Source organism: Petaurus breviceps, unplaced genomic scaffold (genome assembly GCF_028583685.1).
Source record: "Petaurus breviceps papuanus isolate PSGF00001 unplaced genomic scaffold, PetGlider_PUasm1.0 90747, whole genome shotgun sequence".
Classification (NCBI taxonomy): domain Eukaryota; kingdom Metazoa; phylum Chordata; class Mammalia; order Diprotodontia; family Petauridae; genus Petaurus; species Petaurus breviceps.
This window is the reverse complement of record NW_027187334.1, coordinates 395,423-422,502: the sequence shown is the minus strand read 5'-3', so window position 1 is coordinate 422,502 and position 27,080 is coordinate 395,423. Positions and strand designations below refer to the sequence as shown.

The 27,080-nt window shown below is 40.8% G+C and overlaps 1 protein-coding gene across 3 annotated transcripts in view; it reads left to right on the top strand.

Annotated features, from left to right (window-relative positions):
• Positions 1-27,080, top strand: part of HDX (highly divergent homeobox) — a 106,863-nt gene that overhangs the window by 21,524 nt on the left and 58,259 nt on the right. The window contains exons 2-4 of one of the 3 annotated variants that reach the window (XM_069067372.1): positions 9,414-9,560; positions 14,491-15,603; positions 25,917-25,970. In XM_069067372.1, coding sequence (XP_068923473.1) covers positions 9,414-9,560; positions 14,491-15,603; positions 25,917-25,970 — 1,314 coding nt within the window. The remainder of the gene's footprint in view (positions 1-9,413; positions 9,561-14,490; positions 15,604-25,916; positions 25,971-27,080) is intronic. The other 2 variants (XM_069067373.1, XM_069067374.1) reach the window with 2 other exon arrangements.

Here is a 27,080-nt window from a genome sequence, read left to right as displayed (position 1 = left end):
AGCTGATTTTTTTCTTAAGGGCGGCTATTGACTTCCAAGACAAACTACATTAGGTATGTTTCTTCATATTAGGAAACCCGTGAAATTGCAAGTGGACTTCTGATGAGTTATCAGTTGAATGCTCTGCCATCGATTGGCTTTTCTAGGGAATAGCTATTCCAGATCCATTTGTTTATTTTTTATCTCCATCCATTTATTTTATAACTTCACTGTCTATGAAAAGAGACTAAGGCTTAAATTGTGTGGGATTTCACAGCACTGGAGATCTGGTTAACCCTTTTGGGTGGGCCAAAGGAGAAAGGTCTGGGAAATAGGGCATTTGAGGAAAAGAGGATGGATGCCCTTTATTTTTACCATCATTGCCTGTGTGTCATCTCCCAAATAGGGGATTTTCCTTAGCACACATGGAGATTTCCGTGTGGTAGTTTGGGAGTAGATGTTGTTATTCCAGTCTGTAGTGTTATTATAATGAAATTTATCTTTTCATAGGCTAGAAATCACAGACTCATAGATTATTAGAGCTGGAAGGGACCTGAGGGAATGTTTGGTCCCCAATCCCTCGTTTTGCAGATGAGGAATTGATTTTTTCTTTTTTTTCCCCCTAGGGTTAGCAGATAACTATTTCTTCATCAGAATAAAGATAAGATAATGACATAGTTCCTCCAGTTCCCTCCTTGCCAGAAGGAGGTACATAAGCCTGTAGCACTTCACTCCTGCCTGGGGCATACTGGAGAGCCCCAGAAAGGTAGAGCATCTATCTGTCTGTGGGTCTCTGTGTATATTGCCTTTTATAGGCTTTTCTGAGTCTGGTGAAGTTTGTTTCTACCCCTGACTGTAGTTAGAGCCCCTGACCTTCTTTGGAATCAGCAAAATGCACAGTCAAGCCAAGAGGAAAGGAGTTCTTCCCTTTGCCATTTTTCTTTTCTCCCCTTTGTTTAAGTTAAATGGCTGAGACAGAGGCAGATGAGTTCCATGTTGGGTAGACCATTGAACATTCCAACCCCCTTCAACCAGTGTGGTGAAGTGGATAGAGCGCTGACCTTGGTTGGAGTCAAGAAGACCCGAGTTTAAATCCTGCTTCAGACATTCAGTAGGCAAGTAGCCCTGAGTAACGCACGTCCTTTCCTGGGACCTCAGTTGCCTCATCTATAAAATGAGGCTCTAGATTGGATGGCCTCCTCTCAGGCCCTTTCCAGCTCTCAATCTCTGATCCTACCCTCCTTTGCAGCATTCAGCACAGAAATACTTGACTAATGGACCCTGAACAGGCATTGACCTTGGGAACTCTGTAGTTTGTGGAAAGACTTAGGGAGGAAGCACCCAAGTTTACTTGGCACCAGGAGCCAAGGCCCTAGAACCAATTCTGAGTCTTATTTCTCCTCAGTGTTACTGCTTACTTGATAAAGTAATATTACTAATAACAATTTAAATATTTAATCTAATGTTTCTGTTTGACTTGTTTAATCAGCATTAAGCAGAATGAAAACTAGAGTAATGTCTCTGACATTTGGTTCATTAAGCTATTAATGGAATAAATTGTATCACTTTCCCAAAACCCCTACCGGCAGGATCTTCAAATATGCTGATTTTAATCAAACTTTATTTCCAACTCTTGCTCAGTGTGAATTGAGGGTAGTAAAATGAAGTCCCTTTTTTAAGTCTACAGAGAGCTTTGAGAGGAAAAGAGAGGTGCCATGATACCTCAGTGGACACAGACATTGGGCATCCTGGCCTGTTTGGAACATTGCCAAAAAAACCAAGATGAAGTAGGAGGGCTGTGAATCACCAAAAGGGGAGCCACCCAAGTCCTGGAAAGTGCTGGGTTCTCCTCATAGACAGGACCTTCAGGCCCCAACTTAAAATCTTCTTTCTTGTACTTTATATATACTTCTAATGAGCTGGATTAGCTGTCTTCTGAGATTAATGAGGAAAAAAAAATGGAAGGGAAGGAGTTTGGGATGAACCCACTGAAAATAATAGCTGCTAGTAAGGGAAGAGATTGAATATATATATATATATATATACACACACATATGTGTGTACATACACACAAACATATCTGTATATGTGCATATATGTGTGTATGTATGGATTATCTGTGTAGGCATGAAATTAAACTGTGCCTATTTGGAGTATTTGCAGGGCAGATCCTGAGTCATTCGCTGTATTGTAGTCCTGTCTAATCATTGAAAAAGCACCTAGCCAGGATACCTAAATCCTTACCTTGCCCTACTTCTAACCCTATTTCCAACATGTATGACTCTGGATAAGTCATTTTACCCCTCAAGGCTAGTTATCTGTCAAGTGATAAGGTTTAAGTAAGATTTTACAGTCTGTAATTCTGTAATTATAATTCTGAGTTCTTGAGAGAATGTGTTTATTATCTTCCATCAGAGAAGACAGGGAAGGGAAATATAGACTACTTTTGGGGAAAGATTTCTACACCAAATGTATGAAACCAAAAAGCTCAAGTGCTTACAGAGGTGATTCCTGTGCTGTCTGGAATGTGTGGCTGTCCACAGTGACTTGTTCACTTGGGGTTCTCAGGAGAGGAAGTTTGGATCAGAAAGATCTTTCCAAAAGATTTTTAAAGAACATGGTCATTATATGTCTACTCTATGACAGTTGCCTTTTAGGTATTGTATCTCTAAGGCTTGTATCTGAACCTCCTGACAACCCTGTGAGATAGATATTGTAGGTATCTCTGTTTTTACAGGTGAGGAAACTGAGGCTCAGTGAGGTTCAGTTGCTCAGAGTTATGCATCTAGAAAAAGTCAGAAGCAATATTCTTGAACCCAGGTCTTCCTGCCTCCCAATCTAGCACTCCCCTCATCATACTACACTGCCCCTCAGTGAAACTTCACATTGATTTATTGCCTTCACGATACCTTAAGAGGTTAAATCATTTACAAAATACCATCAGAAAGTCTTTTCTGTCTTTCTTTGCCTTTCTGAAGAAAATGGCATGCAGATAGTGCCATAACTGAAAAGAGGTAAGGAATGGTGGCCCAAGACAATGGTCTCACTGTGGGTCTACTAACATTGGAAGCAGGTAGCCTAGAGAATCTTGGCCCAAAGGGATTTGTTGGAAAGGTGGGCCCTTGGAGAAGGGTGGCAGAGGGGCAAGAGCATGGCAGATGTAATAGCCAGGAAAGGTCACCAGAGAGAAAAAGCTTAACCAGTGGAGCCTCATGGCAAAGCCCCTTTTGACTTCTCATTACATGGCCATGGACATCTAATAATCACAAATCAAAACTGTGCCATAATTATTTTTAAATATTCCAAGTATGATTATGGAGAATAGGATCATAGATCCACGACTAGAAAGGACCTTAGAGGCCCTCTAACCCAACCCCCTCATTTTACAAATGAGGAAACTGAGACCTAAGGAGGTGCTCCAAGTCCTAGGTCAGTAAATAAGATATAAATCTAACCCCTCAGATTCTTTTCACCATGCCAACAGCAATGAGGATAAAATGTTGATGTTTTATTTACAAAGAGAACATCAGAATCACAGAATATCATGCCCATTTTTGTCCTGGCCTAAATCAAAATGCATCGCTATTACCTTTTACAAGTTGAGATCATACCCTTCTCTATGGAATGGTACATGGAGCTAAATAAAACTAAAGTTTATTTAAGCTTTGGGAAGGAACAGTACTTTGGTGTTGATATTATGGCTTGGGAATCTGCTTCTCTTTTTCTTGTGATCTTGTATAAATGATTATATGAATAGGAGACTTTCAAACAAAAACTTGATTAAGGAAAATGTTCTGGGGTGGGGAACCTGCAGCCTCGAGGCCATGTGTGGCCCTATAGATCTTCAAGTGTGACCCTTTGACTGAATCCAAACTTCAAAGAACAAATCTAGGCTGCACTTTTGTGGCCTCTAGGCCACAGGTTTCCCTCCCCTGAGTAGCCAAACTGAATAGTACTCCATTTACTGGCATTACTATTCTGCAAGCCTCTTGACCATGCTACTGCATGCTTGATGTGTTATTTGAACCCTGTGTAATTCTGCATAATTTGGACACACTGTATGACCTTATCAGTAAGCCTTTTAACCTCTCTAGTCTTCATTTACTTAAGTGGTAGAAGGAGGTAAAGGCAGTCTCAATAATTTAGCCCTAAATCCTCTGCTCCTTGCCATCAGTTTACCTGAGTGCAGTCAAGGCCATACCCTCTTGATCCTTTGGTGACGCGAATTTTCAGGATAGCTTATGATGTGTTTTACATCCATTCAGCCCTTTAAACACCAAGCTTTAAAATATTTTGACCATTTTGAGTGGAAATTATTCCCCGTGGCTAGAATGCTCTTTCTCACCTCTACCTCAGGTCCCTGACTTCCATTAGGAAGCAGTTTATGGGCACCTTCTGCAGGAGGCTTTTCCCTGGTCCCCCAGCTGCTAGCGCTTGCCTTTCGAAGACTGCCTTCCATTTACAATGCAAGTTTCTTGTATGTACCTAGTTATTTACACGTTCTCTCCTTTAGAATGTAAGCTCCTTAAGGGCAGGTTCTTCCTTTTTCTATGTATCCCCAGCATGTGGCACAGTGCCTGGCACACAGTGGGCACTTTAATAAATGCTTGCTGGTTGATTGATTGGATTTATTACACATGCTTTTAGCTTTCTTAAAGAAACATAATTGAATCTTTTTCTTGATGACTCACTTATCCTTATGAACATTAATTATAGTTTCTGGATAGGGGAGGTGCTAATACTTTTCTTGGTAGTATATTACTTTTATATTTCTATGCCACCTTTCATTCATAAAGTACAGATATTGTGCCAACTATGTCTGGGAATTATTAGAGCGGTTATTTCTTCATTGTATGTAGCTCCGGGGTGAATTTCCCCAGCAGTTTAAGTCCAAGATAATGACAGTTTGGGGCAGAAGATGAACAGTGTTTACTTTCAATCCAAGCTACATGGAGAATTTACATTGGTAGAAACTTGTTTTGGTAGCCGTATTAGCTCCGATGAAGAATGGCCCTAGTTCTTCAGTGACCTTGTACTGTCAGGACTTAAAATCCACAGCTTAAGTTCGGGATTCATTTGCCAGCAGGATAAGTGTCTGCCTTTCAGGGCAAAACTGTGAAAATAATTAGATTCTTGGAATGTCCCAGGAAAATTCCTTGTTATACTCAAAACACCACTGCGCCCTATGCAGTGCTTATTGTTCAATTGTTTTTCAGTCCTATCTGACTCTTCCTCACCCCATTTGGGGTTTTCTGGGCAGAGATACTAGAGTAGTTTGCCATTTCCTTCTCTAGCTCATTTTACAAATGAGGAAACTGAGGCAAACAGGGTAAAGTGACTTGCCCAGGGTCATACAGCTATTAAAAGTCTGAGGTCGGATTTGAACTCAGGAAGATGAGTCCTCCTGGTTCTAGTCCCAGCACTCTATCCACTGAAATGCCACCTAGCTTCCCACAGTTTAAAAAATGATCATACTTGACAAGTCTCTGCTGAAGTAGTGCTCTCGGCATAAAGAGGGAGAAGATTGTGGGTGCTGAAACATCTCTGCTTCAACTGGAATCGGGACACTGCTCTAGAGTGAGCTTCTGTATACAGTGCATCTCTCTTGGCTTGAGTAGCTGGAGCCTCCAAAGGGCATAGTGTATGGGAATCTCCAAGTCATTACACAGTGTGTTCACAGGCTCACAGATATAGCTTTGAAAGAGATATGAGAGGCCATCTAATCCAGCCCCCTGATTTTAGAGATGAGGAAAGCAGTTGAGAAAGCTTAAATGACTTCCTAAAGGTTAAAAAGGTAGCTTTCTAGAGAGGCTCCGTTCTCACCTAAAAAGGTCAGATTAGTGGACCCATTATATCATGTAAACCTGTGTAGGGAGGAATTACCCTCTTTTTTATTTCAGAGGGAAAGTGAGGTCTAAAGCATTGGTTTAATACCCAGAATCACTGTTTAACAGCAAGGTCAGGGTTAGGACTTAGTTTTGATTCATGTAATGGCTAGAAAACTGGATTTGGGATCAGGAAGGATGTAGATGTGAATCCCACCTCAGTCACTAGCTGTGAGCAAGTCACTGACCCTCAGCCTCAGTTTCTTCATCTGTAAAATGGGGATGATGATAGTCATAGCACCACCCAAATGGGATCAAAAGGTTCCCGTGAGGTAATGTATTCCAAGTGCTTTGCAGACCTCTAAGTGCTATATAAATCAGTCAGCCAGTCAACTGCCAGTCATTTAGCATCTATGATGTGCTGGGCACTGTGCTAAGTCAGTGAATTCATATGAATTTATACCCAATTTAACATTATTCCCATTCATTTGCTGTGCCTAACCTTTTCTTAGCTTCTGCCAGTTAACTCAAGAATATTACAAGATGGTAGGACAGCCAGGAAAAGACCCAGTTGTTATAATAGTACTAGTAAGGAAAAAAAAACACCTGAATTTGCCAAATGCTTTTACATCTAAGTAACACAATTCCTGAATATTATCATAATCTAGTTTTGGCTTATCCCTTTTCCAGACTGTAAATTTCATGAGGGCAGGAACCATATCTTCCATAAACTTTGTCTTTTTCCCCAGAACCCAACACAATGCTATGTACCCAGTAGGTGCTAAATAAATATTTGTTGAATGAATATATCGTTTCCTTCAATCCTCTGAATAGCCTTGTGAGATAGATTGCTGTCTCCAGTTTACCAGTGAGGAAACTAAGTCTCAGAGAGAAAAAGTGATTGTTGGTTTTGTAGCCATCATATGGCATGTTCTTTGCCCTCCTCATCAGAATTGAGCTCCAGGGGATTCAACAGGCTGGATCCCCAGATAGAAAGGAGCCATGCTTGTTAGGCTGAAGCCATGGTCTGCCTCTTGACTCGTTAGAAGACATAACACATCTTTCATTATTTAGTTACTAATGTTTTTTTTTCCTTTCCTTTTCCCATGTAGTCTAATGTGTATGGAATCCCCAACATACTTTTTTCTTCTGTTCTAATAAATAAGAATCGCACTTGTAAGAGTAAGATTGTAAAAACTTTTCTTGCTGATGATTAAGAGCTTCAGCTGAACAGTTGGGTATCTTGCTTCCTCACTCTCCAAGATTACTGGGGTGGGCGGAGATAATGACAACTTATCTTGTTCTTGCTGGGTTATCTAGTTGTTGTGGGAAAGAATTAGCTTCCTTTAATTTGGAAGATAAATAATAGATCTCCTGAGCAAAGTGGCCTTCCTGCTGATGCTACTGAATTTATGGAGAAGGTGGAAAAGGTCACGGTGTTGTCTTTTACCAGAACTGGAGCTGCTGTGTTTGGCTAATAGTGTTAGTAATGGAGAACCTGCTGGGATTTGTGAGACTGGCCTCAGAACTGAGAAAGTGCCCATTATTTTCCTGGAGTCATGCCAATAGAAAGACACCCCCTCCCAGTTTGGGCAGGTGCCATCCTACCTAGGTGTCGCCCATGCCCTTCCACTCCTGGGCTCGGTGCTGTTGTTACTGCCCCATTAGGAAGGGGCAAAGCTGCAGCAGTAAATGTCTGCCCGGAATCTAAATTGGCCACCATGCTTTAAATGGAGTGTATCCCACCAGTGTCTTGTAAAGTGCTCTGCATGCTTTTGGTGCATAATAAATGTATGTCCAATTGAACTGCTTCTGGCTAGCCCCCAAAGAAACACTACACTGCTCCACATGTGACTGGAACATTTTCATTGGAAAATCACAAGCTCCACTCACCTGAACAACCTACTGAAATGAATATATTTTATAAAAACAAACAGAAAGAATTTTGCTAAAACAGTTCAATCGTGCCTGTGCCGTGGGGGTCTCCTGAAGGCCACCAGATCCTGCAGTTAGGTCAGATCAGGAGAGGTAGGCCACCATGTGGGCGCACCAGATCTCTTATCTCACATCCCTGTGGGGGATGGAGCAAAGTTAGGGTTCTTAGAGGTGGCCGCATTGGTGCTTAGAAGCTGCTTTTTGTGACTGCTGCCACTGCCAACTGATCCAAAAGCCCTGGAAAATCCAGTTATGTGACAAAGCACCTTAAGACAAAGGACCCCCCATGAAACAGATGGACACTTGGGTTTCTGAACTCACCAGGCTAATATAGGGCAGGGAACCAACTGTACTCTCCCTTTCCTGTGACCTCACCCCTCCACTTTCCTGCTATCGTGCTTGTCTTTGGTAAAGAAGGAAGGCAGGGACACACTCAGCTGCTGGGATGGCAGGCAGTGTAAGTCCTTTCTCATTTCTTTGCTGGACTGGTTTATTGTTTGAAACCTTTGGAGAAGGGGAAATAGATTTCAGTTCACGCACCTTTGCACCAGGTCATTTCTATCTACAGTTGCCAGGAAGGACTTCCTTTGGGTTTGGCTATAATATTTTGTTGTGATCTTTTTTTATAAGATTGTTCAGCTTGCTTTCCCCCTCTTTCTTCTGGTTTTTATGATCCATTCTGCTTGCAAAAGGCTTGCCTGCTTTTAGGAATATTCATTTCGCTATCACTCTAAGAAAGATCTGGAGATTGCCTTAACCAGAGCCTAGGAATTGTTATCTTTTCTGAAATGCACAAGTAGAAGGCACCTGTTCTGAAAGATGGACCTGCCATCTCTCAGTGGCAAGCCTGCAGTTGTTTTTCCCTTAGGATTAAAGCTTCTAGCCTATTGTGCAAGAAGGAGGAAGTATGTTTTGTTTTTTCTTGCTGTCTAATTAAGACCCAGTGTTAATTTAACCTGAAGGGGTGTAGATTGGCTATGGCTTCTTTTCAGTTGAATGCACAGATTTGGGGTTTTGATTTCTATGCTATATAGGTATCAAAATCACGACATTGGTTAGCACTGCTGTGAAAGAACAGGGAGCCTCCCACTCATACCTGCCAGAGTATTTGACAGTATTTCCATAAACATTATAGCTTTAAAGGAGAGTATTTTGGTTTTCCCCCAAAGGACCACTTTACTCCCAGAAAGAAGGGAAAATAAAAACACTGGTTTGTTTCTGCTTGTAAGACAGATATCTGTCAGACATGATGCTTGTTCTTGTCTGACCAAGAACAGCTATTGGCCTTGGTGAGAATTGACCGAGGATGGCCATAACCACACCAAGCTTTACTAGCCATGTATGTATATTGCTTTCAGTAAAAGAAGCCTTATGTGTTTTATTTTTTTTCATACATTAAACTAACCAGATAAGGACTTTCCATTTATTTGGCAGCCTTTTAAGTTGATACTTCCTCTGAACAAATACAATAAGTCTTCACCTGATGTGCATTTTATCAGCAAGAGCTGTCTCCCCCATAGCCCAAGTAACTTATTGCCCTTTAGTGGGGATTAATTCACTGAGAAAAGCCTTTTAGCTTGGTAGCTTGAACTTGTCCAGATAAATGAGAGCCTGCAAATTCGTCCGTCTCAAACGATTGCTTCCAATGTTCAGAGTATCTTCTTTTATTTTTAGATGAATCTGCGTTCGGTATTTACTGTAGAGCAACAAAGGATTTTGCAGCGTTATTATGAAAATGGGATGACAAATCAAAGTAAAAATTGCTTTCAGCTCATATTACAGTGTGCGCAAGAAACTAAGCTGGACTTCAGTGTAGTCAGGGTAAGTACAGAGGTCTTCCACCCTTGAATTGACATCATTTCATAACAAATGATATTTGTTTAACGTGAAAACAACTGCTGGGCATGAAGGCACTAACTTTCTCAATAACTTAGTTTCCCTGGTATAACTTAATGCTAATTTTTGTAGTGAGAACACTCCATCTGTAGTCTGTATTGATGTTCCTGTGAATGTCTTGGGAGCATGAAAGCCTTTGTTGGAGGGGTGGGGGGTGGGCCCCTGTCCATCAAATAAATGAACTTCTTGAGGGTTGTTTCTTTCTTTTCGGCTATCATTAAGTCTTTAATGAAATTTGACCTTTTCCTAGAGATTGATTTCAATTATCTGAGGAGCCCCAGATATGCCTGACACAGTACTACCTGTTCTTTGGACGTAGACCTCCCAAGAAGTCTGTATACCTGATATAATCAAATGGCACTCGTGACAGGGACATTTATTGACCTGTTTAGAGAAAGATTTTTTTTTGGTTTTTCGTTTTATAAAATATATATTCATTTCATCAGGTTGGTTGGATGAGTGGGCCATTCCCAGAAAGATGTGGCATTCCAATGTGAATGATGCTTTTGTACCCAGAGAAGTTGAGTTATCAAAATCATAGTTGGTAGCCATTTGGGAGAGACCAAAGCAATGCACATACTAAAAAGCCTCAATCCAATGATTTAGTTGGGGGAGATCTCAAATTCATCTATACTTTCATAGCTGTTGGCACATGCTTACCTTCCTCCTGATACCAGGAGTAGCAGATTTCTCAACCTTGGCATTCTTTTGGAGTAATTCAGGAGAGAGAATGTAAGTCGTGTTTTCTAATGTACTTTTCTGTGGAACCTCTTCAAAGAAATTCAAAGATAGAAATCTCTTGTCAAGCAGAATACTTTGGAGGGTACATTTCCTTCAGTCAGAGAACATGTTCCTTTCAAATAGGGATTTGTATCACTAATCGTAGGAAAAACAAATTGAGAACATAGCTTTCCTGTTTGCTGAGTTCAACCTTCAACCAGAATAGATTTATGTGAGGACCAGAAATGTATCCCCTGGGTAGTTCAGTGTTCTATTGCAAAGAACACTTTGACTTAACCTCATAGTTGTTTAAAAAAAGATGAAAGAAGAAAAGAAATCATTTTGGAAAAAGTAGCTATTCTACAAGCCTCCTCTTGGTTGTGTTTAGGGTATTTAATAAAAAAGAATGAGTAATAGTAGCTCAGGTTGATGAGATCCCATTTTGTCAGATCAAATTCCCATTTTTGAAGTGTGACTTCCTTTTGTTTTCCCCCCTTTTATCTTCCTGTTACTTTGATGTAAAAAGTGTTCTCAGGCAGTTGTATGGCAGACTCTTAGCTTTCATATTTCCAATTGCTCATTGCAATCTTCCTCTAATAACTTGTGTTTTTGTGCTTGAAAATTGAGAGTGTGTTGAAATACAAAGATGTGGAATTGTACTGTTGCCGATGCCAAAACAGGGAATGGACTTAATGGGAATAAAGAAAATCGATGCCTAGAACATAAGATTACAAATAAGATTTGAACCAAAGCATTGGAAAATTTGTAAAGTTTATGCATGCTCACCATTCCAAGCAAGCGTAAAGGATACAGGAACTCGAACTTTCTAATGTATGCTCCGACAGAAGTTGGGCAATTTTTCCAGCCCAGGGTAAAAAGAGTTGCGTCAAGCCTTCCATCCCAGCCTGTGCTAGTTTTCTGTGCCCCGGTTGCCAGAGAGTTTTGTTTCCTTTCTTTAGGTTATGTGTTTGATTCACAGTACCCCTTCTCCAAAGAACCCCAGATCAGAGATCTCAAACTCCAGGTTCAGAGGGCTTGTAAACCACATTTCCTATAGAAAGAAGACTTCCAAATATTAGGCCAGTAAAGTGAGAATAAATCTAGTGTGGACTGGAAGAGAGAAGGAGAAGAGGGTCACTGAGAGGAAGTTGCTAAGGCTCAAGTTGAGTTTAAGTAGATTTGTAGAAATGAAGGGCCAGCATCAGATAAATCTTGTGTGTTCTGCATAGTGTTGCCTTGTCAGCTCTTAACCAAGATTCTAATATTATCACTTGACCCATTTGTTCATCCCAGAACAATAGAACATTTGTACAGTAGAACAGTGTACATCAAACATACATGCTTGAGTTGTTGACTTCTTTCCGAGACTCCTAAACTTTTTTCTTTCCTATAGAAATAACAGTTAGACCTTGGCTTATACAGAACCCTTGGGGAATGAGTCATTCTGGATTGCTGAGGGTTTACTCCTTCACATATGAATTGTTTGCTTTTTTATGGCAACCATTTTGGAAAGAGATCTTCCTAAACTATATTTCCCACTTCCTTGCATTCTCAAACAGAGGATATTGACCATCAGTTAACCTTTCCTTGATGACTCAGAGGCATCACCATGAACATCAATCACAGTAGTATACTGCTGTGGCAGTGACGCCCTCAGGGCCAATTAGTGTGTTCGGGCCTTTTGCCTCCACACTCCATGGCCCCCATGGACTGCAGTCCTTTTTGAATTCTTTTGTCTGCTTCTGATAGTGTGTTTCTCCCCCCCCTCCCCTTTCCTCCTTTGTCAGGCTGTCAGATATCACTTCTCACTTCTGTCTATAGCTGCCCATCTCTCCAACCTTTCTGAAATGTCACCTCTAATCTGCTGTGGGTTTGTTAGGCCAAAAACCCAAGCTCGTTAGAATTGTGTATAAAGTAATAGGAAAGAGACTCTGAGTGAGGACCTGAGAGAATTTCGGGTTGAGCACATGCATGAACTTTAGAGCACGGGCTTTTGTGATATATCTTTTGGCTCTCTGGAAATCTTTTTTTTTGCCTACTTTCTGATTTATCCTAGATGGGCAAGTTTTCTAGCTCTTTGGGGTATTTATGTAATTTACCTTTTGTCATGTGCCTTGTTCCAATCTCCAATGTAACTTAATACAAAATAATCCTTAAGTTTACAGCATATTCAGATTATTATGCATGTCCCCAATTCAAGTTTGATAGTGAAAACATGGTGTTTTGGGGTGGAGACGCAGGGAATGGGGGGGGGAAGCAGATTTGTTCCAAAACTTTTCTCCAAGAGGCTGGAGCTAACCATTTCAGAATTTCTCAGAGAATGATATAGCTTTCATCCTTCTAATAAACATTCAGTGCCTGCTTAGTATAAGGCACTATGGTAGGCTTTGGAGATACAGAGAGGGAAAAAAAAAATCACACAATCTTTGCCCTTAAGGAACTTGGTGGGGGACTGGGGAGGGGGTTGGAAATGCAACATGGACCTTAGATAAGGATTATACAAGATAGGATGTGATAGGACAGAGAAGGGAGCCAGACAAAATGCTCTAGGACTATTTGGAGAGGAAGAAGACACTTTAAGCCCAGGAGGATCAGGGAATGCTTCAGGAAAGAGACTTTCCTATTAGAATGTTTCATTTTTTCCACTCTATATTAAAATCATAAGATTTGTAGCTAGAAGGGACCATAGAGATAATCTAGTTCAACCTCTCCATTTTACAGATATAGATGCTGAGAATTACTTATCATTTGTTTGTCAAATGAATGTAAATACGCAGCATGGTGTCCATGCTTAATTTTCAGAATTTGAGAAATTAAGTGGTTGCTAAATACCAATACAATTTAATGTGTTTCTGTTTAAGTAGGGGTCAGGATTAAAATGGACGTTTTGTTTGCTTAATTATTATTAAGCCAAAGACACGGACTGGGGAAATTTTTTCTTTGGATCATGCTTTAAAATATATCATTCTTATAATGGTTTTGCTTTATCTTGGCCCTTGCAAAACCTGTAGGATCCCAGAATTTTTAAGATTTTTGAGCTGATCTCATCCCCTCATCCCCAATCCCTCAGCTTTCAGATGAGGATTTTTCATAGCTGTTAGCATTCAGCTGTATTATGCCAGAGGCTTTTCTCCTTCAGCTCATTCAGAACGAGTTTGAACCCGGCATAACTACCTTGACGTTGTCCTCATTTGGCTATAAGCTAGTCATCAAAGCCCAGGTGCCTTTTTCTAGCATTTCTCAACACTCATAATAATAGGAACAATGCTTCAGGTGGTGCTAATACTAAATCACAGTTATCTAGCACTCTATGTTTTATGCTATGCCCATGGGAGACAGGCAATAGTCATTTGGGGCCTGAATCTCTTAATTTCTTTTCTATGAGGAGTTCCAGTTGTGGCAACTTCCTCTACCCAATAACTGATCCACAAATTCTCTGTAACTTAGTTTTAGAGAGTTGGGGGGGTGGTGCTGAGAAGTTAATTGATTTGCCCAACACCACACTTAGTAGGTGTCAAAGGCAGGATTTGAGACTGGGTCTTCCTGATACCAAAGCTGGTTCGTTATATCATAGTAACAAAATTGTATAGTATTATCTTCATTATACAGATGAGGACATTGGGGCAAGGAAAAGTTAATAAAGTTGTTTAGTGTTACTTGTCCAATAAGTGGGGCTACCAGAAATCAAACCTAGGTCTCTCCTGACTCTGGGTCCAGTAATCTTTCTACTCCCTCACCCTCCTTTTTAGAGGAGCATTGTGTTTTTTTTCTATCTAGTATAATTACCATTTTTAAAAATCAAGCAAATCTTACAAAGAATCAAAGCACGATGCAGTTGAGGATTGGCCATTATAAAGCATCTTCACTGTCCTTGTGTAAAGGTTAGGTGCTGCATAATTGGGGAAGGGCGGTGGTACAGTACACTTTGGGAAAAGGTTTGAAGTATCTACCAAGTGTCTGTCTATACTTTGATCATAATTAATTTTTGGAGAGGTCTTTTATTTGGCTCCTCTTATCTTTTAGCTAAAAGTGGTCTGATGGGAAATGTAAACACAATTTCTTATTTAAAAGTTGAGGCTTGCTGGTGAGCTGTTAGGGTTTGGGGTTTTTCATGTGAACTTTTTTGTCTTTCCAGACTTGGGTTGGCAACAAGAGAAGAAAAATGAGCAGCAAGAATGCCGAGTCTGGATCCTCAACCCCAGGGACTATGCCTGGTACCCCTCAAGCATCTCCAGACATGGCTGTCAGAAACATTGTCAATGTCAACGTTGCTCGACCCCCAAGCCAGCAATCTTCTTGGGCCTCTAACAATGATGTCATAGTGACTGGTATCTATAGCCCAGCTAGTTCTTCAGGTAGGCAAGGATCCACCAAACAGACAAATGTTCAAATGGCAGAAACTCATAAAATCCCAATTCAGAGATCCTTGGGAAAAAATGAGCCTGAATTTCAGCTGCATGTTCCTGTGCAGAGGCAAATGGCACACTGTAAAAATGCCTCGTTGCTCCTGGGTGAAAAAACGATTATTTTGTCAAGACAGACCAGCGTACTAAATGCTGGAAACCCTGTATATAACCAGGCCAAGAAAAACTATGGAGGTGCCTCCGTCCAAGCTGCTGAAATGCCATTACCTCAAAAGTCAACGGCATGCCACCGACCTTGCAAAACGGAACCCATAGGGGGTCAAAGGTCATATAAGCCGGAGCATTCAAGTCTCATACCGCACAGCTCATCTGGACAAAGGGCAGGTGTCAGAGACCCATACTGTAGTGCCCAAAATCTGGAGATCCGGGAAGTGTTTTCATTGGCCGTTAGTGACTATCCACAAAAAATGCTTGGAGGCCATGCCACACACAAGCCTAGCTCAGCAGAAGGGAATTACCTGTCCATTGCAATGGAGACAGGTGATGTTGATGATGAATATGCCAGAGAAGAAGAGCTGGCCTTGATGGGAGCCCAGATCCCAAACTACTCAAGGTTTTATGAAGGCAGTTCCCTCCGAGCTGAGAACCAAAGTGCAACTTTGCCTGGACCGGGGAGAAATGTGGCAACTTCACAATTGGCGAATGCCAGAGACTTGACTGACAATGTACTCTATCACAGAGACTACCACTTGGCGCCACGGACCTCATTGCACACGCCGTCCACTACACTGTACAGTAGTGCCAATCCATCCCGAAGTCATTTTTCTCCACATTTTGTATCATCAAACCAATTGAGGCTATCACAAAACCAAAATAACTACCAGGTAATTTGCAAGTTTTGTTTCTTTGGGGATTTTCTGGACAAAGTCTATGTTTAAGTATCAAAGTCTCTTTCCTTTTGATCATTCCTCAGATTGAAACTTGAGTCAAGTATCTCATAGTTTAGGGAAATCTTTTGGATTGTTTTTTTTTCCTTCAAAACTCGGTGTTTTGGTGTCATATCCTAGAGAATCTTTTATTTCCTTTGTCCTTTTTAGAAATGCTGACTTTTTTTCCATTGAAGATAGTAATTTTAACACCTTGGCAGGTTTCCCATAAGGTTTGAAATGAGGTTGATTTGTCAGGAAATGGTGGCAGCCTTATGGGAAGTACAATGCTTTCTGTTACTAAAATTGGATTGAATTAGCTAGCTACATCCTCTTTAACTTGGATTGTTCCTTGAAGGCAAGGGTTCTTAGCCTGGAGGCTGTGAACTTTTGAGGAAAAAAAATGTTTTTGATAACTGTATTTAAATAGAACTTATTTCTTTTGTAATGCTATTTTTGTAATATATTTTATTCATAAAATTTTTAAATTCTGAAATGGAATCCATAGGCTTCACCAAACTGCCAAAAATGTCTAGAACACAGAAAAAAAAATTATGAACCTTGCTCTAATAAGGCCTTTGCCTGTAATTTAGATGCTTACCACCAGATGGATGGGTACTTTGTTCAAATACGATACAAAGGTGATATCAGTCTTCCCTCTTGTCCCTGATGGCTGATGGTTAAGAAGCTAGTGATATCCACTCCAGAAAACCATCAAAATAACTATTAATCAGACTATTTTATGTAAGAACATGAATCTATAGGTAATCATACAAATTAAAGAAACACCTAGGCCCAAAATTGATCTTTTTTTCCCTGCTACTTTATTAGTTCATTTGCTAATTAGCTACATCTCTGGTATCCTCAGAGAGTCTAAGTCATTGATTTCCTCATTCCATGGATCAGAATTCTTCCAGCTATCGCTACCCTGAAACTGCTTTGGAATTGTTTCTTCCTGCTGTAGGCGTGATGCATATGTGTACCTAAGATGATGCCAGGCCATTCACACCCATGTTATGAAGTCAATTTGTCTTCTTAGCCCTAGTGAGGAAAAGCTGCTCTATCCCTCTTCTTCTTCAGTGTTTATACATGAAAAACTAAAACTCATAGGCCACTGATCACCAGGTATACTATCCTCACTCCCAGGAGACCTTATCTTTATTGGGAATGAGATGGTTGGGCTGAATGATCTCAAAATACCCTTGTAGTTCTAAGTTCTATGAAATCTGATGAGGAAGGTACCAAGCACCTTTCTGTTGTGTGACAGCTAATTTAATTGTGAACAAATAATGAGTACTTACCGTATATGAGACAGTGCCAGGAGCTGTAGACACATCTCCTGGCTCTGCCATGTTCCCAGAACACAATGCTTTGCACACAGATAGCACTTATAAATGTTTTTGAATGAGTGGATGGGTAGATGGCTGCATGTCAATTCCATGTTGGTTCCATCATATGTGTAACTAGAACCACCCAGAACCACACTTCTCTTTCCTCCCCCCACCCTTAAAATATTTAATTGTATTTGAGCATGACACTCAACCCTTCTTAGAAAACATACATTATCTCATTTGAGTCTCTCAATAATCCTGAGGTAGGGACTCCAGTCATTATTCCCTCCACTTTACAAATGAGGATACTGTCAAAGAGGTCAAATAACTTACCCAGGGTCCCAGAGATAGTCCCTGTTAATGATGGGATTCAATCCTAATCCCTCCTGCTTCCAAGTCTAGCATTCTTTTCAGTGTGCCATGCTGGCTGCAGATTATAAGATATCCAAGGGGACCAGAGAGGTTGGTATCAGATCTGCCTTAAGCTTACTCTTGAAGACTTGAGATTCAGCTCTGTCGGCTTCAGAAACAATAATCCCCAGCAGGCCTCAAAACCCACTTTTGTGAGCCCTAAACCTTGGCTTAGGGGTGCTCCATATTGGAGCTGCCTTAGGCTTTCCCTAGACTGTGTTCATTCCTTTGGGGGTGACCTGCAATTCCATTGGTCCCTAGAATTTCCCTCACTGTGCAGTTCTCCTCAATGTCAAACCATCTGTATATCACAGATAGACTTACTATGCTGATTAAAGATGAATAATTAATGACCATCTATGTGAAGAGCTTAGAGCTTTTGGAAGCAAGGTGCTATATAAATTCAAGATTTATTATTGCTATTCTTATTTTGGCTTTCCCATCTCAGGGATTTCATTAGATCTTATGAGCTAATGGAAGGAAAGCACTTTGAGTCCCTCTAAAAGGCACTTTATAAACACAAAGCATCCTCATTAGTGACAGTCTCTTGGTAGCCTGTTCCTACTCTCTCCAGTATTTGTGGACTTAAGTATATCTTGTTATTACATCTTCCTTTATTGCGTGTGGTCAAAGACACATGCAGAAAAGTTGCTTCTTTCCCTACTTGGGTCTTTTGAAAGGTCTTCTGTCTCATAAATGGGTGTGTTCCCCCTGCTGGACCAGATCACAGCCCTACCTTTTTGGCCAACGTGATTCTCTTGCAGGTTTTCTCCTAAGTCCCCCAACATTCTGGAGAAGTGGAGTCAAACTCAGATAGAAACAGATCCTTGCAGGGTGCATATTGACTTCGAAACCACATATTAACATTATCTATTTTGTATTTTTAGGTATTTTGTATTTTTAGGTATTTTGTTTTGGGGCAGCTAGGTGGCACAGTGTATACAGTGCTTGCTGGGCATGGAGTCAGAAAGACTCATCTTTGTGAGTTCAAATTTGGCTTAGACACTTACTAGCTATGTAATCCTGGGCAAGTCACCTAACCTCTGTTTGCCTCAGTTTCCTCATCTGTAAAATGGGGATAATAATAGACCTTACCTCCCAGGGTTGTTGTAAGGATCAAATGAGACAATATTTGCAAAATGCCTAGCATGGTGTCTGACATATAGTGGCTTCCATAGAAGCATTAGCTGTTACTACTGTTAAATATTTCCCAATTACATTCTCATATGGGACCAACACCTCTGCTCTAGAGTACTATAGTCTTATTCTTCCAGTGTTGCCTGGACAACAGTACACCGGTCTAGCTGCCCCTCTGTTTTCCATTCCAAGCACAGGCTCACCTCCGTGTCTGATCAGATTTACCTGATGTGCACCTAGATCACACATCTGGCCATGCCCATCAGCAACACAGAAGCTGTCACTGAGAACACACCACGACTTGCTTGAACTGGCCAGTTCTTTTTCCGTAACCTTTGTGCACATATGCTAGCCATCCAGGGTGCCCCCAAAGTCAGTGCAGTTTTAAGCTTTAAGAGTTTTGAGTTTAAAACTGGGCTGACTTTGGGGACACTCTTATATTTATTGAAATATATTCCCCTGTCCCCATTTGGAAGAGGAGATATGTTTCTTTTTCCCTCCCCGTCTTTGTTTCAGCTTGGCCCATGGCTGCTTAGATTAGCCAAAAGTCCAGCTCTTAAGGTTTGATCAGAACCCACTTGAAGAAGAGGTTGTTTGATGAAAATTAAAGAACAGACCTCAAAGAGGTCCAGAGGGAGGTTCACGGTGTGAACCAGCCTTCAGAATCTGGGAGGGGGGGAAGAGAGAGTGGTGCTAGGTTATGCCTACAGTATCTAGTATAACCTTCCCTCTTCTCCTCCTCTTAGTGGGAAAATATCTGCTAAAACAGTATTGTTTCCGGATTTGCCAAAATATTTCAGTCTTAAAACAAACCTGTTTTCAATCCTTATTTGTTTTTATTCCTCTAAAGAGGAAATCACAGTGTGAATTTGCCAGGCCGTTTAGGTTTAGGACAGCAGCCAGGCATGTTTTGTTTTGTTGTTGCTGTGTCTTTTTTTTAAAAATCTGTTTAAATTCCAGCTTTGAGTACAAAAGAGAAAGCTAGGTAAAACAGATGAGGATGTGCTTCCTGGGGGGAAACAGCAACCATGACAAGATGCTAGATGGGTAGAAGTTATAATTTCTTATTCAGGGCTCTCTGTAGTTCTGCTTAATAAAGAAAATGATCATAATTTAGCACTTAATGATGTGACCAGTGCATTTTTTGAAAATGGAAACGGAATATAGCCATATTTGATTCTACAAGAGTATTTGACAAAAGAGTATGCATTAAGGAAGGGCTGCTATTCTGAGTTCTTTATAGCCCTTTTTTCATCCTTCAGACCAATGCATAGGGAGATAAAGTCACTCTGAATGGAGCATTGTTGAGTTCCCCTTTAATTTTGCCCTTATTTTTAGCAGCTGCTGCTAAAATGAGGTTTGTATATTGTGTATTGTTCTTTTAGAATCCCATTGGAAACAGCATGGAATTCCAATTTACCTGATCTCTATCTCTTGTGGTTTATAAAAGGTCAGCTGCTAAAATCATGTGGAAAAAAACTGCAAAGCAGCTTAGTTGTCAGTTGCCAGAGCTTTCAGGGATGCTAAACTTTCCCAGGCACTAGTTTCGGATCACTGAACAGAAGAAAAATTAATGTGCTTTAAAACTGTGTGAGTTGTTTAGCCAGAGGCTGTGGTGTTGAAAGTATTATTTGTTGTTGGTTTTTTTTTTAAATCTCATTTCCAAAAGACCGAATGGGGGCAAAAGGGACAAGTACAGTTTTTAAATGTCCCAAGGGAACTTTCTCCTCTGTCTGCTAGTGCATCATGGTTCCCAGCCAGGAGCAGGTCCTTATCCCTCCCATGGGATCCTCCTCTCTTGGGCCCTCAACATGCAGTAGTTGGTGAATACTACAAGGCTATCCCGTGAATTCAGTCAATCAGTCCCCCATTTATTGAGTGCCTTCTGCATCCTTAGCAGCAGGCTCTGTGCCATACAAGGTATGAACATTTTCTTTCATTAACCCAAGGATTGAAAAACACCACTTCTGAAAAGCTTAGGAAACCCTGCAGATTAAGCCTCAGTGATTGATATGTTTTAATGCCCGGCTCATGCCAAAGCTGTGGCTGACAGAGGGAAAGCTTTGATTTATGAATCTCTTATTGCAGAAAGTCAGTGAGCTACCTGGTTGGATGTTAGTTGAATCTTACTGATTGGCTTAGTTAATCAAATTCATTTGAATAAGACAGAACTTAATAAAATATCCACTTTTACACCCCACATAATGCAAAGGATATTTCAGGTAGCATCTTTTTTCCCCCACTCCATAAATGGACCTGAAATATTAAAAACGGGGTAATCAACCCAGGTGCAAAATTATCTTTCCAACTGGTTAATTTCCAAGATCAAAGAAATGCTCTCTGAAGTGTGACTATCAAAGTATTGTGACCAAACTGTTGCTATCCAAATTAGGCACTGTCATCTTCAAAGCAGCTAATTTGGGGAGGGAATAAACATGCTTATATAGCCATTCATTCAACAAATACTTATCACATATCGATGCCATACTAGAAAGAAACTCTGCTATAAGATGTGTATACAGAGGTTTTTTTTAAAGTGACATGATCCCTGCCCTCAGGAAATTTACATTCCACCAGAATGGCAAATGATTAGAGTTCCTCATTGAAACTGGCATGAGTTAATGACACATTCTTTTGTCCTTTATTGTCCTTCAGGGGTCAGTTTGGTTTTTGAAAATGACCAAAAAAGAAAAACATTTGTAACCAAGTCGGGTGAATAATGTGACCAAGCAAAGTAATACAGTTTAACACCAAGATACAACGTGACTATAAATAATTACACTGATTTCTCTGTGTGTGTGTGTGTGTGTGTGGTTCTGAATACCATTCCAGAAGGGGATGGCCCAAAATATTTGGACTGATGGCACCCTTGCTGGAATAAGTGTGTAGCCTCCCTGACTGTGGAGAAGGGGAAAGCATAACTTCCAGAGTTTGGGGGGGGTATGCAATTGAAGAGTAGTTTGTTTCAGAGCACTTTGAAAATTGACCCCTCTGCTTGAGTACCAATCTATTTGTACCACAGATTTATGGAAATACAGACATGACTTGGGTGTACCCTAAGGCTCTGTCCAGGTCCTCTTTTCTTCTCCCTTTATACTAACTTGGTGATATCATTAGGTCTCATAGGTTCCAGTATCAACTCTTTGTAGATGATTTTCACTTCTGTTTATCTAGCCCTAATCTTTCTCTTGTATTCCAGACTCTCATCACCAGCTGCCTTTTGGATATTGTGAACTGGATGTTCTGTAGACATCTCAAATTCAACATGTCTAAAATAGGACTCGTTGGCTTTCTCTCCAAAACCCAACATCTTCCAAACTTTTCCATAACCATTGAAGGCTCCATCATCCTCCTAGTCCCCCAGGCTCAAAACCTGTGTCAGTCCTTGACTCCTTACTCTCACCACACATATTCAATCTATTGCTAAGTCCTGTTATTTCTACCTTTACAATATCTCTTGTATACTTCCCCCTTTTCCAGATAGCCAACTGTCATGCCTGGACTATTGCAGTAGCCTTCTGGTTGGTCTCCCTGCCTTAAGTCTCTCCTACTCCAGTTCATCCTTCATTCAACTGCAGGTCTGACCGCATCATCACCCCACTCCATAAACTCCAGTGGCTCTCTACTACCTCTAGGATCTCTTTGGTTTTTTAACCAAACCTAGTTCTTTCTTATCTTCCTAGTCTTCTTACACATTGCTCCCTTCCACTATGATGATGATGATGGTGATGATAGCTAACATTTACATACCACTTGCTATGTGCCAGGCATCAAGCAATACTGGCCTTCTTGCTCTTCCTTGTACATGACTCTAAGCGCCTTTTCACTGGTTGTTCGCCATGCCTGGAATGTTCTGTCTCCTTCATTTCTTGGCCTACTTTAAGACTCAGCTCATATTCAGCCTTAAGAGTCCTTTTTCATACTTACTCCAAGCCCCAGCACTCCCCTCAGTGCCACCACCACCACCACCATGTGCTTTACCCTCTGAGATAACCTTCCATTTTTTCCTGTATTTATCTTGTATATACAGAACTGTTTGCATGTTATTCCCCCCATTAGACCACAAGCTCCTTGAGGGCAAGGGATTTTTGCCTTTTTTGTATCCTCAGCACTTGGCACAGTGCCTGGCGCATAGTAAGTACATAATAAATACTTGTTGACTAAGTGAAGCCAAGGTTAATTGAATTTGACATTTGGTTATGTGGTAACTGTTGGTGACTGCTTTATAAAGAGGAAAACTTAATTCTGCCCAAACTTCATCACATGGACTTACTATTGGTATTTTCTTTTAAATTGTAGGACCCTGGAAGTGACCAGTACTTATGGGAGTAGCCCATTTTCTTGGCTACACATAATTGATTTTAACACTGAAACACATTTTATAGCCACAGATGGGCCCTGTCACTGTTTATATAAATTCAATTACCAAGTTTATTATATACATGCCTTTGATTATTTCATGTATAATCTTGTAGTAGTTATTGTTTTTTGCAGTCCATTTAGTTTTACGTATTTTAAGTAGCAATTATGTATAGCAAACTCTCAATTAGCCTCACCAAGAGAAGGGAGCAATTGTACAGATAATCCAAAATTGTTGAAAATCCAAATCATTTTTATTTAGCTCAAAAATGCTGGCTATGGATTTCTTTCCTTTCAGCAGACTTCCTTTCTACTTTCCATTGCTTAGCACAGTGCCTGGCACACAGTAGACACTTAGTAAATGCTTATTGATTGATTTATTCATTACTTTTGCCTTGTGTTTTAATTAGCTTGCTTTACTGAGCACATGTGCAAACTGTCTAAGAATTGGGGATGTCACATGGCAGGGTAGGATATAGTGCTTGTAGGAAGGTTTTGAAAACTCCCTTTCACCTCTTCTGTTAAGTCATGTATCAAGTTCAGTTGATTGTACCCCTGCAGCATATCTTCTATCCATCTCCTCCCCTGTTCCCATTGGCTTGAATTATTGGTACAGCCTCTTTGTTGTTCTGTTCTTTCAGTCATGTCTGACTCTTTGTGACACCCCCCCCTCAGTGGGCTTTTCTTGGCAAAGATATTGGAGTAGTTTGCCATTTTACAGATGAGGAAACTGAAGCAAACAGGGTGAAGTGACTTGGCCAGGGTCACACAGCTAGTGTCTGAGGTCACATTTGAACTCAGGAAGAGGACACTATTCACTAGAGCGCCACCTAGTTTCCCATAGCCTCTTTACATAGACTCTACTTTTCTTCCCCTTCAACCCATCCTTCATATGCCAACAGAATAACCTTTTTTATACATAGATCTGCTCGTGTGGCTCTTCCTCCCCCCCCCCCAACATTCATCAACTCCCTATTGCCTGCTGAATCAAGTTCAAACTTATTTGCCCAACATCAAGACATTGGATAGGTTTTCCACCTCCCTTTCCAGCCTTGTCTCAGATCACTCCCCTACATGGACTCCATACTCTGAACTGGCTGACCCTCCTCCTCCACTGCACCCTCCTCCCTAGCTCACAGTGCGCTGAGCTCTCCTATGTCTCTTACTTTGCTCAGTCTTCTCCATGGCTGGAACATACCCTCTTCCTCCCCTCTTCTTCTTTGGAGCTCCTAGCCATGCTTTCAAATGTACCTCAGGTCACCCCTTCAGTGAAGCTTTTCTTGTTGCTCTGGGTTGGTAATGACCTTGTCCCTTACACCATTTTGTATTAGAATTATGTTTGGGGCTCACGGCATCCCACTGTCTTGTAAACTCCCTGAAAGTGAAACTCACTGTCTCCCTTGGTGTCAGCCCAGTATTTTGCCATGGCAAACACTTCACCGTTTGTGGAATGAATGGCTGCTGAGTGGCCAAATGTGATTTGCCTGTTATTATCTTAAAGACAGATCACGGTGCTAGTCGCACAGGCACAGTAATGGGTTTTTCCCAATGTTTGAATTATTGTACACAGACACTCTCTCACATCTCCGAGAGGCAGTTTTCTTGTCGGTATATATAATAGACCAGCCTTGAGTATAATTTATCGGAAAGAATGACTTTTCCTGATAGCTCTTTCACCTGCAGAGACAAGTTTGGTTCTAGCTCTGTCTGACTAAGAAAAATCCAGACCAGTTTTGGTTTAGCCTTTGATGGTGTACCCCATGGACCCTAAGCTGGTTGCAGTGGTAGGTTGTCTTGGGGTTGAGATATATGCTTGGGGATGTTTTGGAGTGGAGCTTTTATCCTTACGTTGCTCATTTGTTTATTCGATTAGCCTTTCTTTGTATCTCCAGGGCTTAGCCCTTCAACCGCCCCCACCTGGTAGGTGCTCTGGGGCCAGCTTTTGAGTGCTCTTCTCCCTTTCCCCCCAACACTTGCCAGGTGACAATGGTGGGATGCATTGGTAAATTCCATTGGGTTGGACTATTATCCTGTCTAATGGGATTCTACAGCTTGCATTCAGTAGCTTTTCTGTAGGTCTGTAGGGACCTTTGAGAGTGGGCTGAGAAATTCATCCTCAACAGCCATAATGGGTCAAATGAATCCTCTTCACCCACCCCCCAACTGTAATTAAAGCTCAGGGTCTTTACATTCATGGGAAATGATTGCAATTCATTTGCAGAAATCTGAAGTGGTCTGAGCTCTCTGAAAGCCCTATGTAAGAGTAAGGTGATGGCATTATCTAAAACCTCTTTATCAGCATTGAGCACCAGAACGTGACAGGTCTTTTTAGAGAAGTGTTCTTCTCTGCAGAAATTTGACAACCAAAGAGTTATGCCTCAGACTCATATTTCCCTTCCCCCTCCTCTGTATTCATAGATCTTTTCTGTAGTCGAAACTTTCTTGAAGTTAATGAAACTCTGAAAATAGGGATTGTTATCATTCTTTAGAAGAGGAGTAAACTTAATTCTACCAACTATAAACATTTGGATGATAATCTTTTTTTGCCTTTTTTTTTGGTAGAAGGGTGGGAGTGGGGATTTTCAGATATTTTTACTGTTTGAGCAAAATTTCGTTCCAAGAATACTTAGAAAAAAAACTTGCGTAGGGTTAGTCCAGTGATGATTCTGAAAGGTAAACTGAGGTCATCTCTCTCAATACCATGGAGCACATGTCTATGATTTATGCCATATTTTTGCTTTTGATTTTAATAACTTTATTGTGTATAGGTCTCAAACAAAACCAGACTGTTTCCTCAGTTGCCCAAATAATTCCACGATGCGATGTTCTGAAAACATTTCTAAATTTCTAAGGGGACATTGTTACCCCTTCTAAAATGAAGAAAGCCCTTTAGATCTGTTGGGGTAAACGAAAGAATCACTTTGGTTGGCATAGGGGATGTGCTCTGGAAATAGACCCATCTCTTTCATGTTGATCTGCCTCCCACCTATGTCAATGTCTACCTGACCGAGACTCCATTTGTTGTTTCCACAGATTTCAGGAAACCTTACTGTGCCTTGGATTACAGGGTGTTCTAGAAAGAGAGCAGTAAGTAAATTTTTATATAAAGCAGCAAGTGGGTCATACCTTCCTTATTGTTGTTAGGAATGCCATGTAGAACACTGTCCTGGTTTTGTAATGCTGGAAATATAGAACCTCATTAAGACTGTTTTATCGCAGAGGCTATATTTTGAAGTAATATTTACACAATGTTTACAAATACCACCAAGTAAAGGTAACCTTTAAAAAAATACTGCAATCAGCATACCTAAGAAAGTCTTGCAACAGGTTGTTCATAACCTATAATTGGTAAGTTTTCCTGGGTCTGATTGGTGCCACCTAATTTGGCTTAACAATTGAATCTTGATTGGGAGCAAAATTAGAAGGAATTTTAAATCTTTTTAAATAGTTTCTCTTATCACTTTGTATTTGAATGTTCAGAGAGGCCTAATAAACCCTCATATTATGGCCATCTTTTTTTTCTACTCTGGTTTTCAGCAATCAGTTTCTAGAAACATTTGCAATCAGTATTGCAGAGATTGGGAATGGGTGATAGGGTGCCTGACCTCTCTCAGATAAGTTCTGTACAAAACTTGATGCTTTGTTCTCTCCAGCCCTTACTCCTCTCAAATTCCTCCTAGTCTAATTGCCCTCAGCCTCTTCTCTCTACCTTTCTTCTCCCAACAACCACTGTTCCCTGAATGATCTGACTTAACTAACATCCCTGTCTCTACCTCTCTTGATTCTGACCCTCTCTGCTAACCACTTCATTCCCTCTGTATGCTTCTGGCTGGCATCCTTCTAAGACCTGGAAGCTCAATTCCTGTTTGCACTGAGAATTGAGTCTTGAGGATGAGAGCTCCAGAGAAAATGCTAACTTGCATGCCTACTGCTCTCCAGTTTTTCATGAAAGCATTGTAAAGCCCTAGTCCCCTCCCCTCACACACCCCAATGCATCTTGAAGAACATGTCAAGCTTTATTAAGAATGTGCTATTACGTGTTGTATTTGCATAGAATTTCTGTACATAAGCACCATACCAAAAGGAAGCCTTTGTTAAATAGATGGACTGCTAAATGGACAGTGACTTGTGAGCACATCTGGCAATGAAGATTTCTTATTTAATCAAATTTGTTCCACCCATATCATCAAAGCAGCA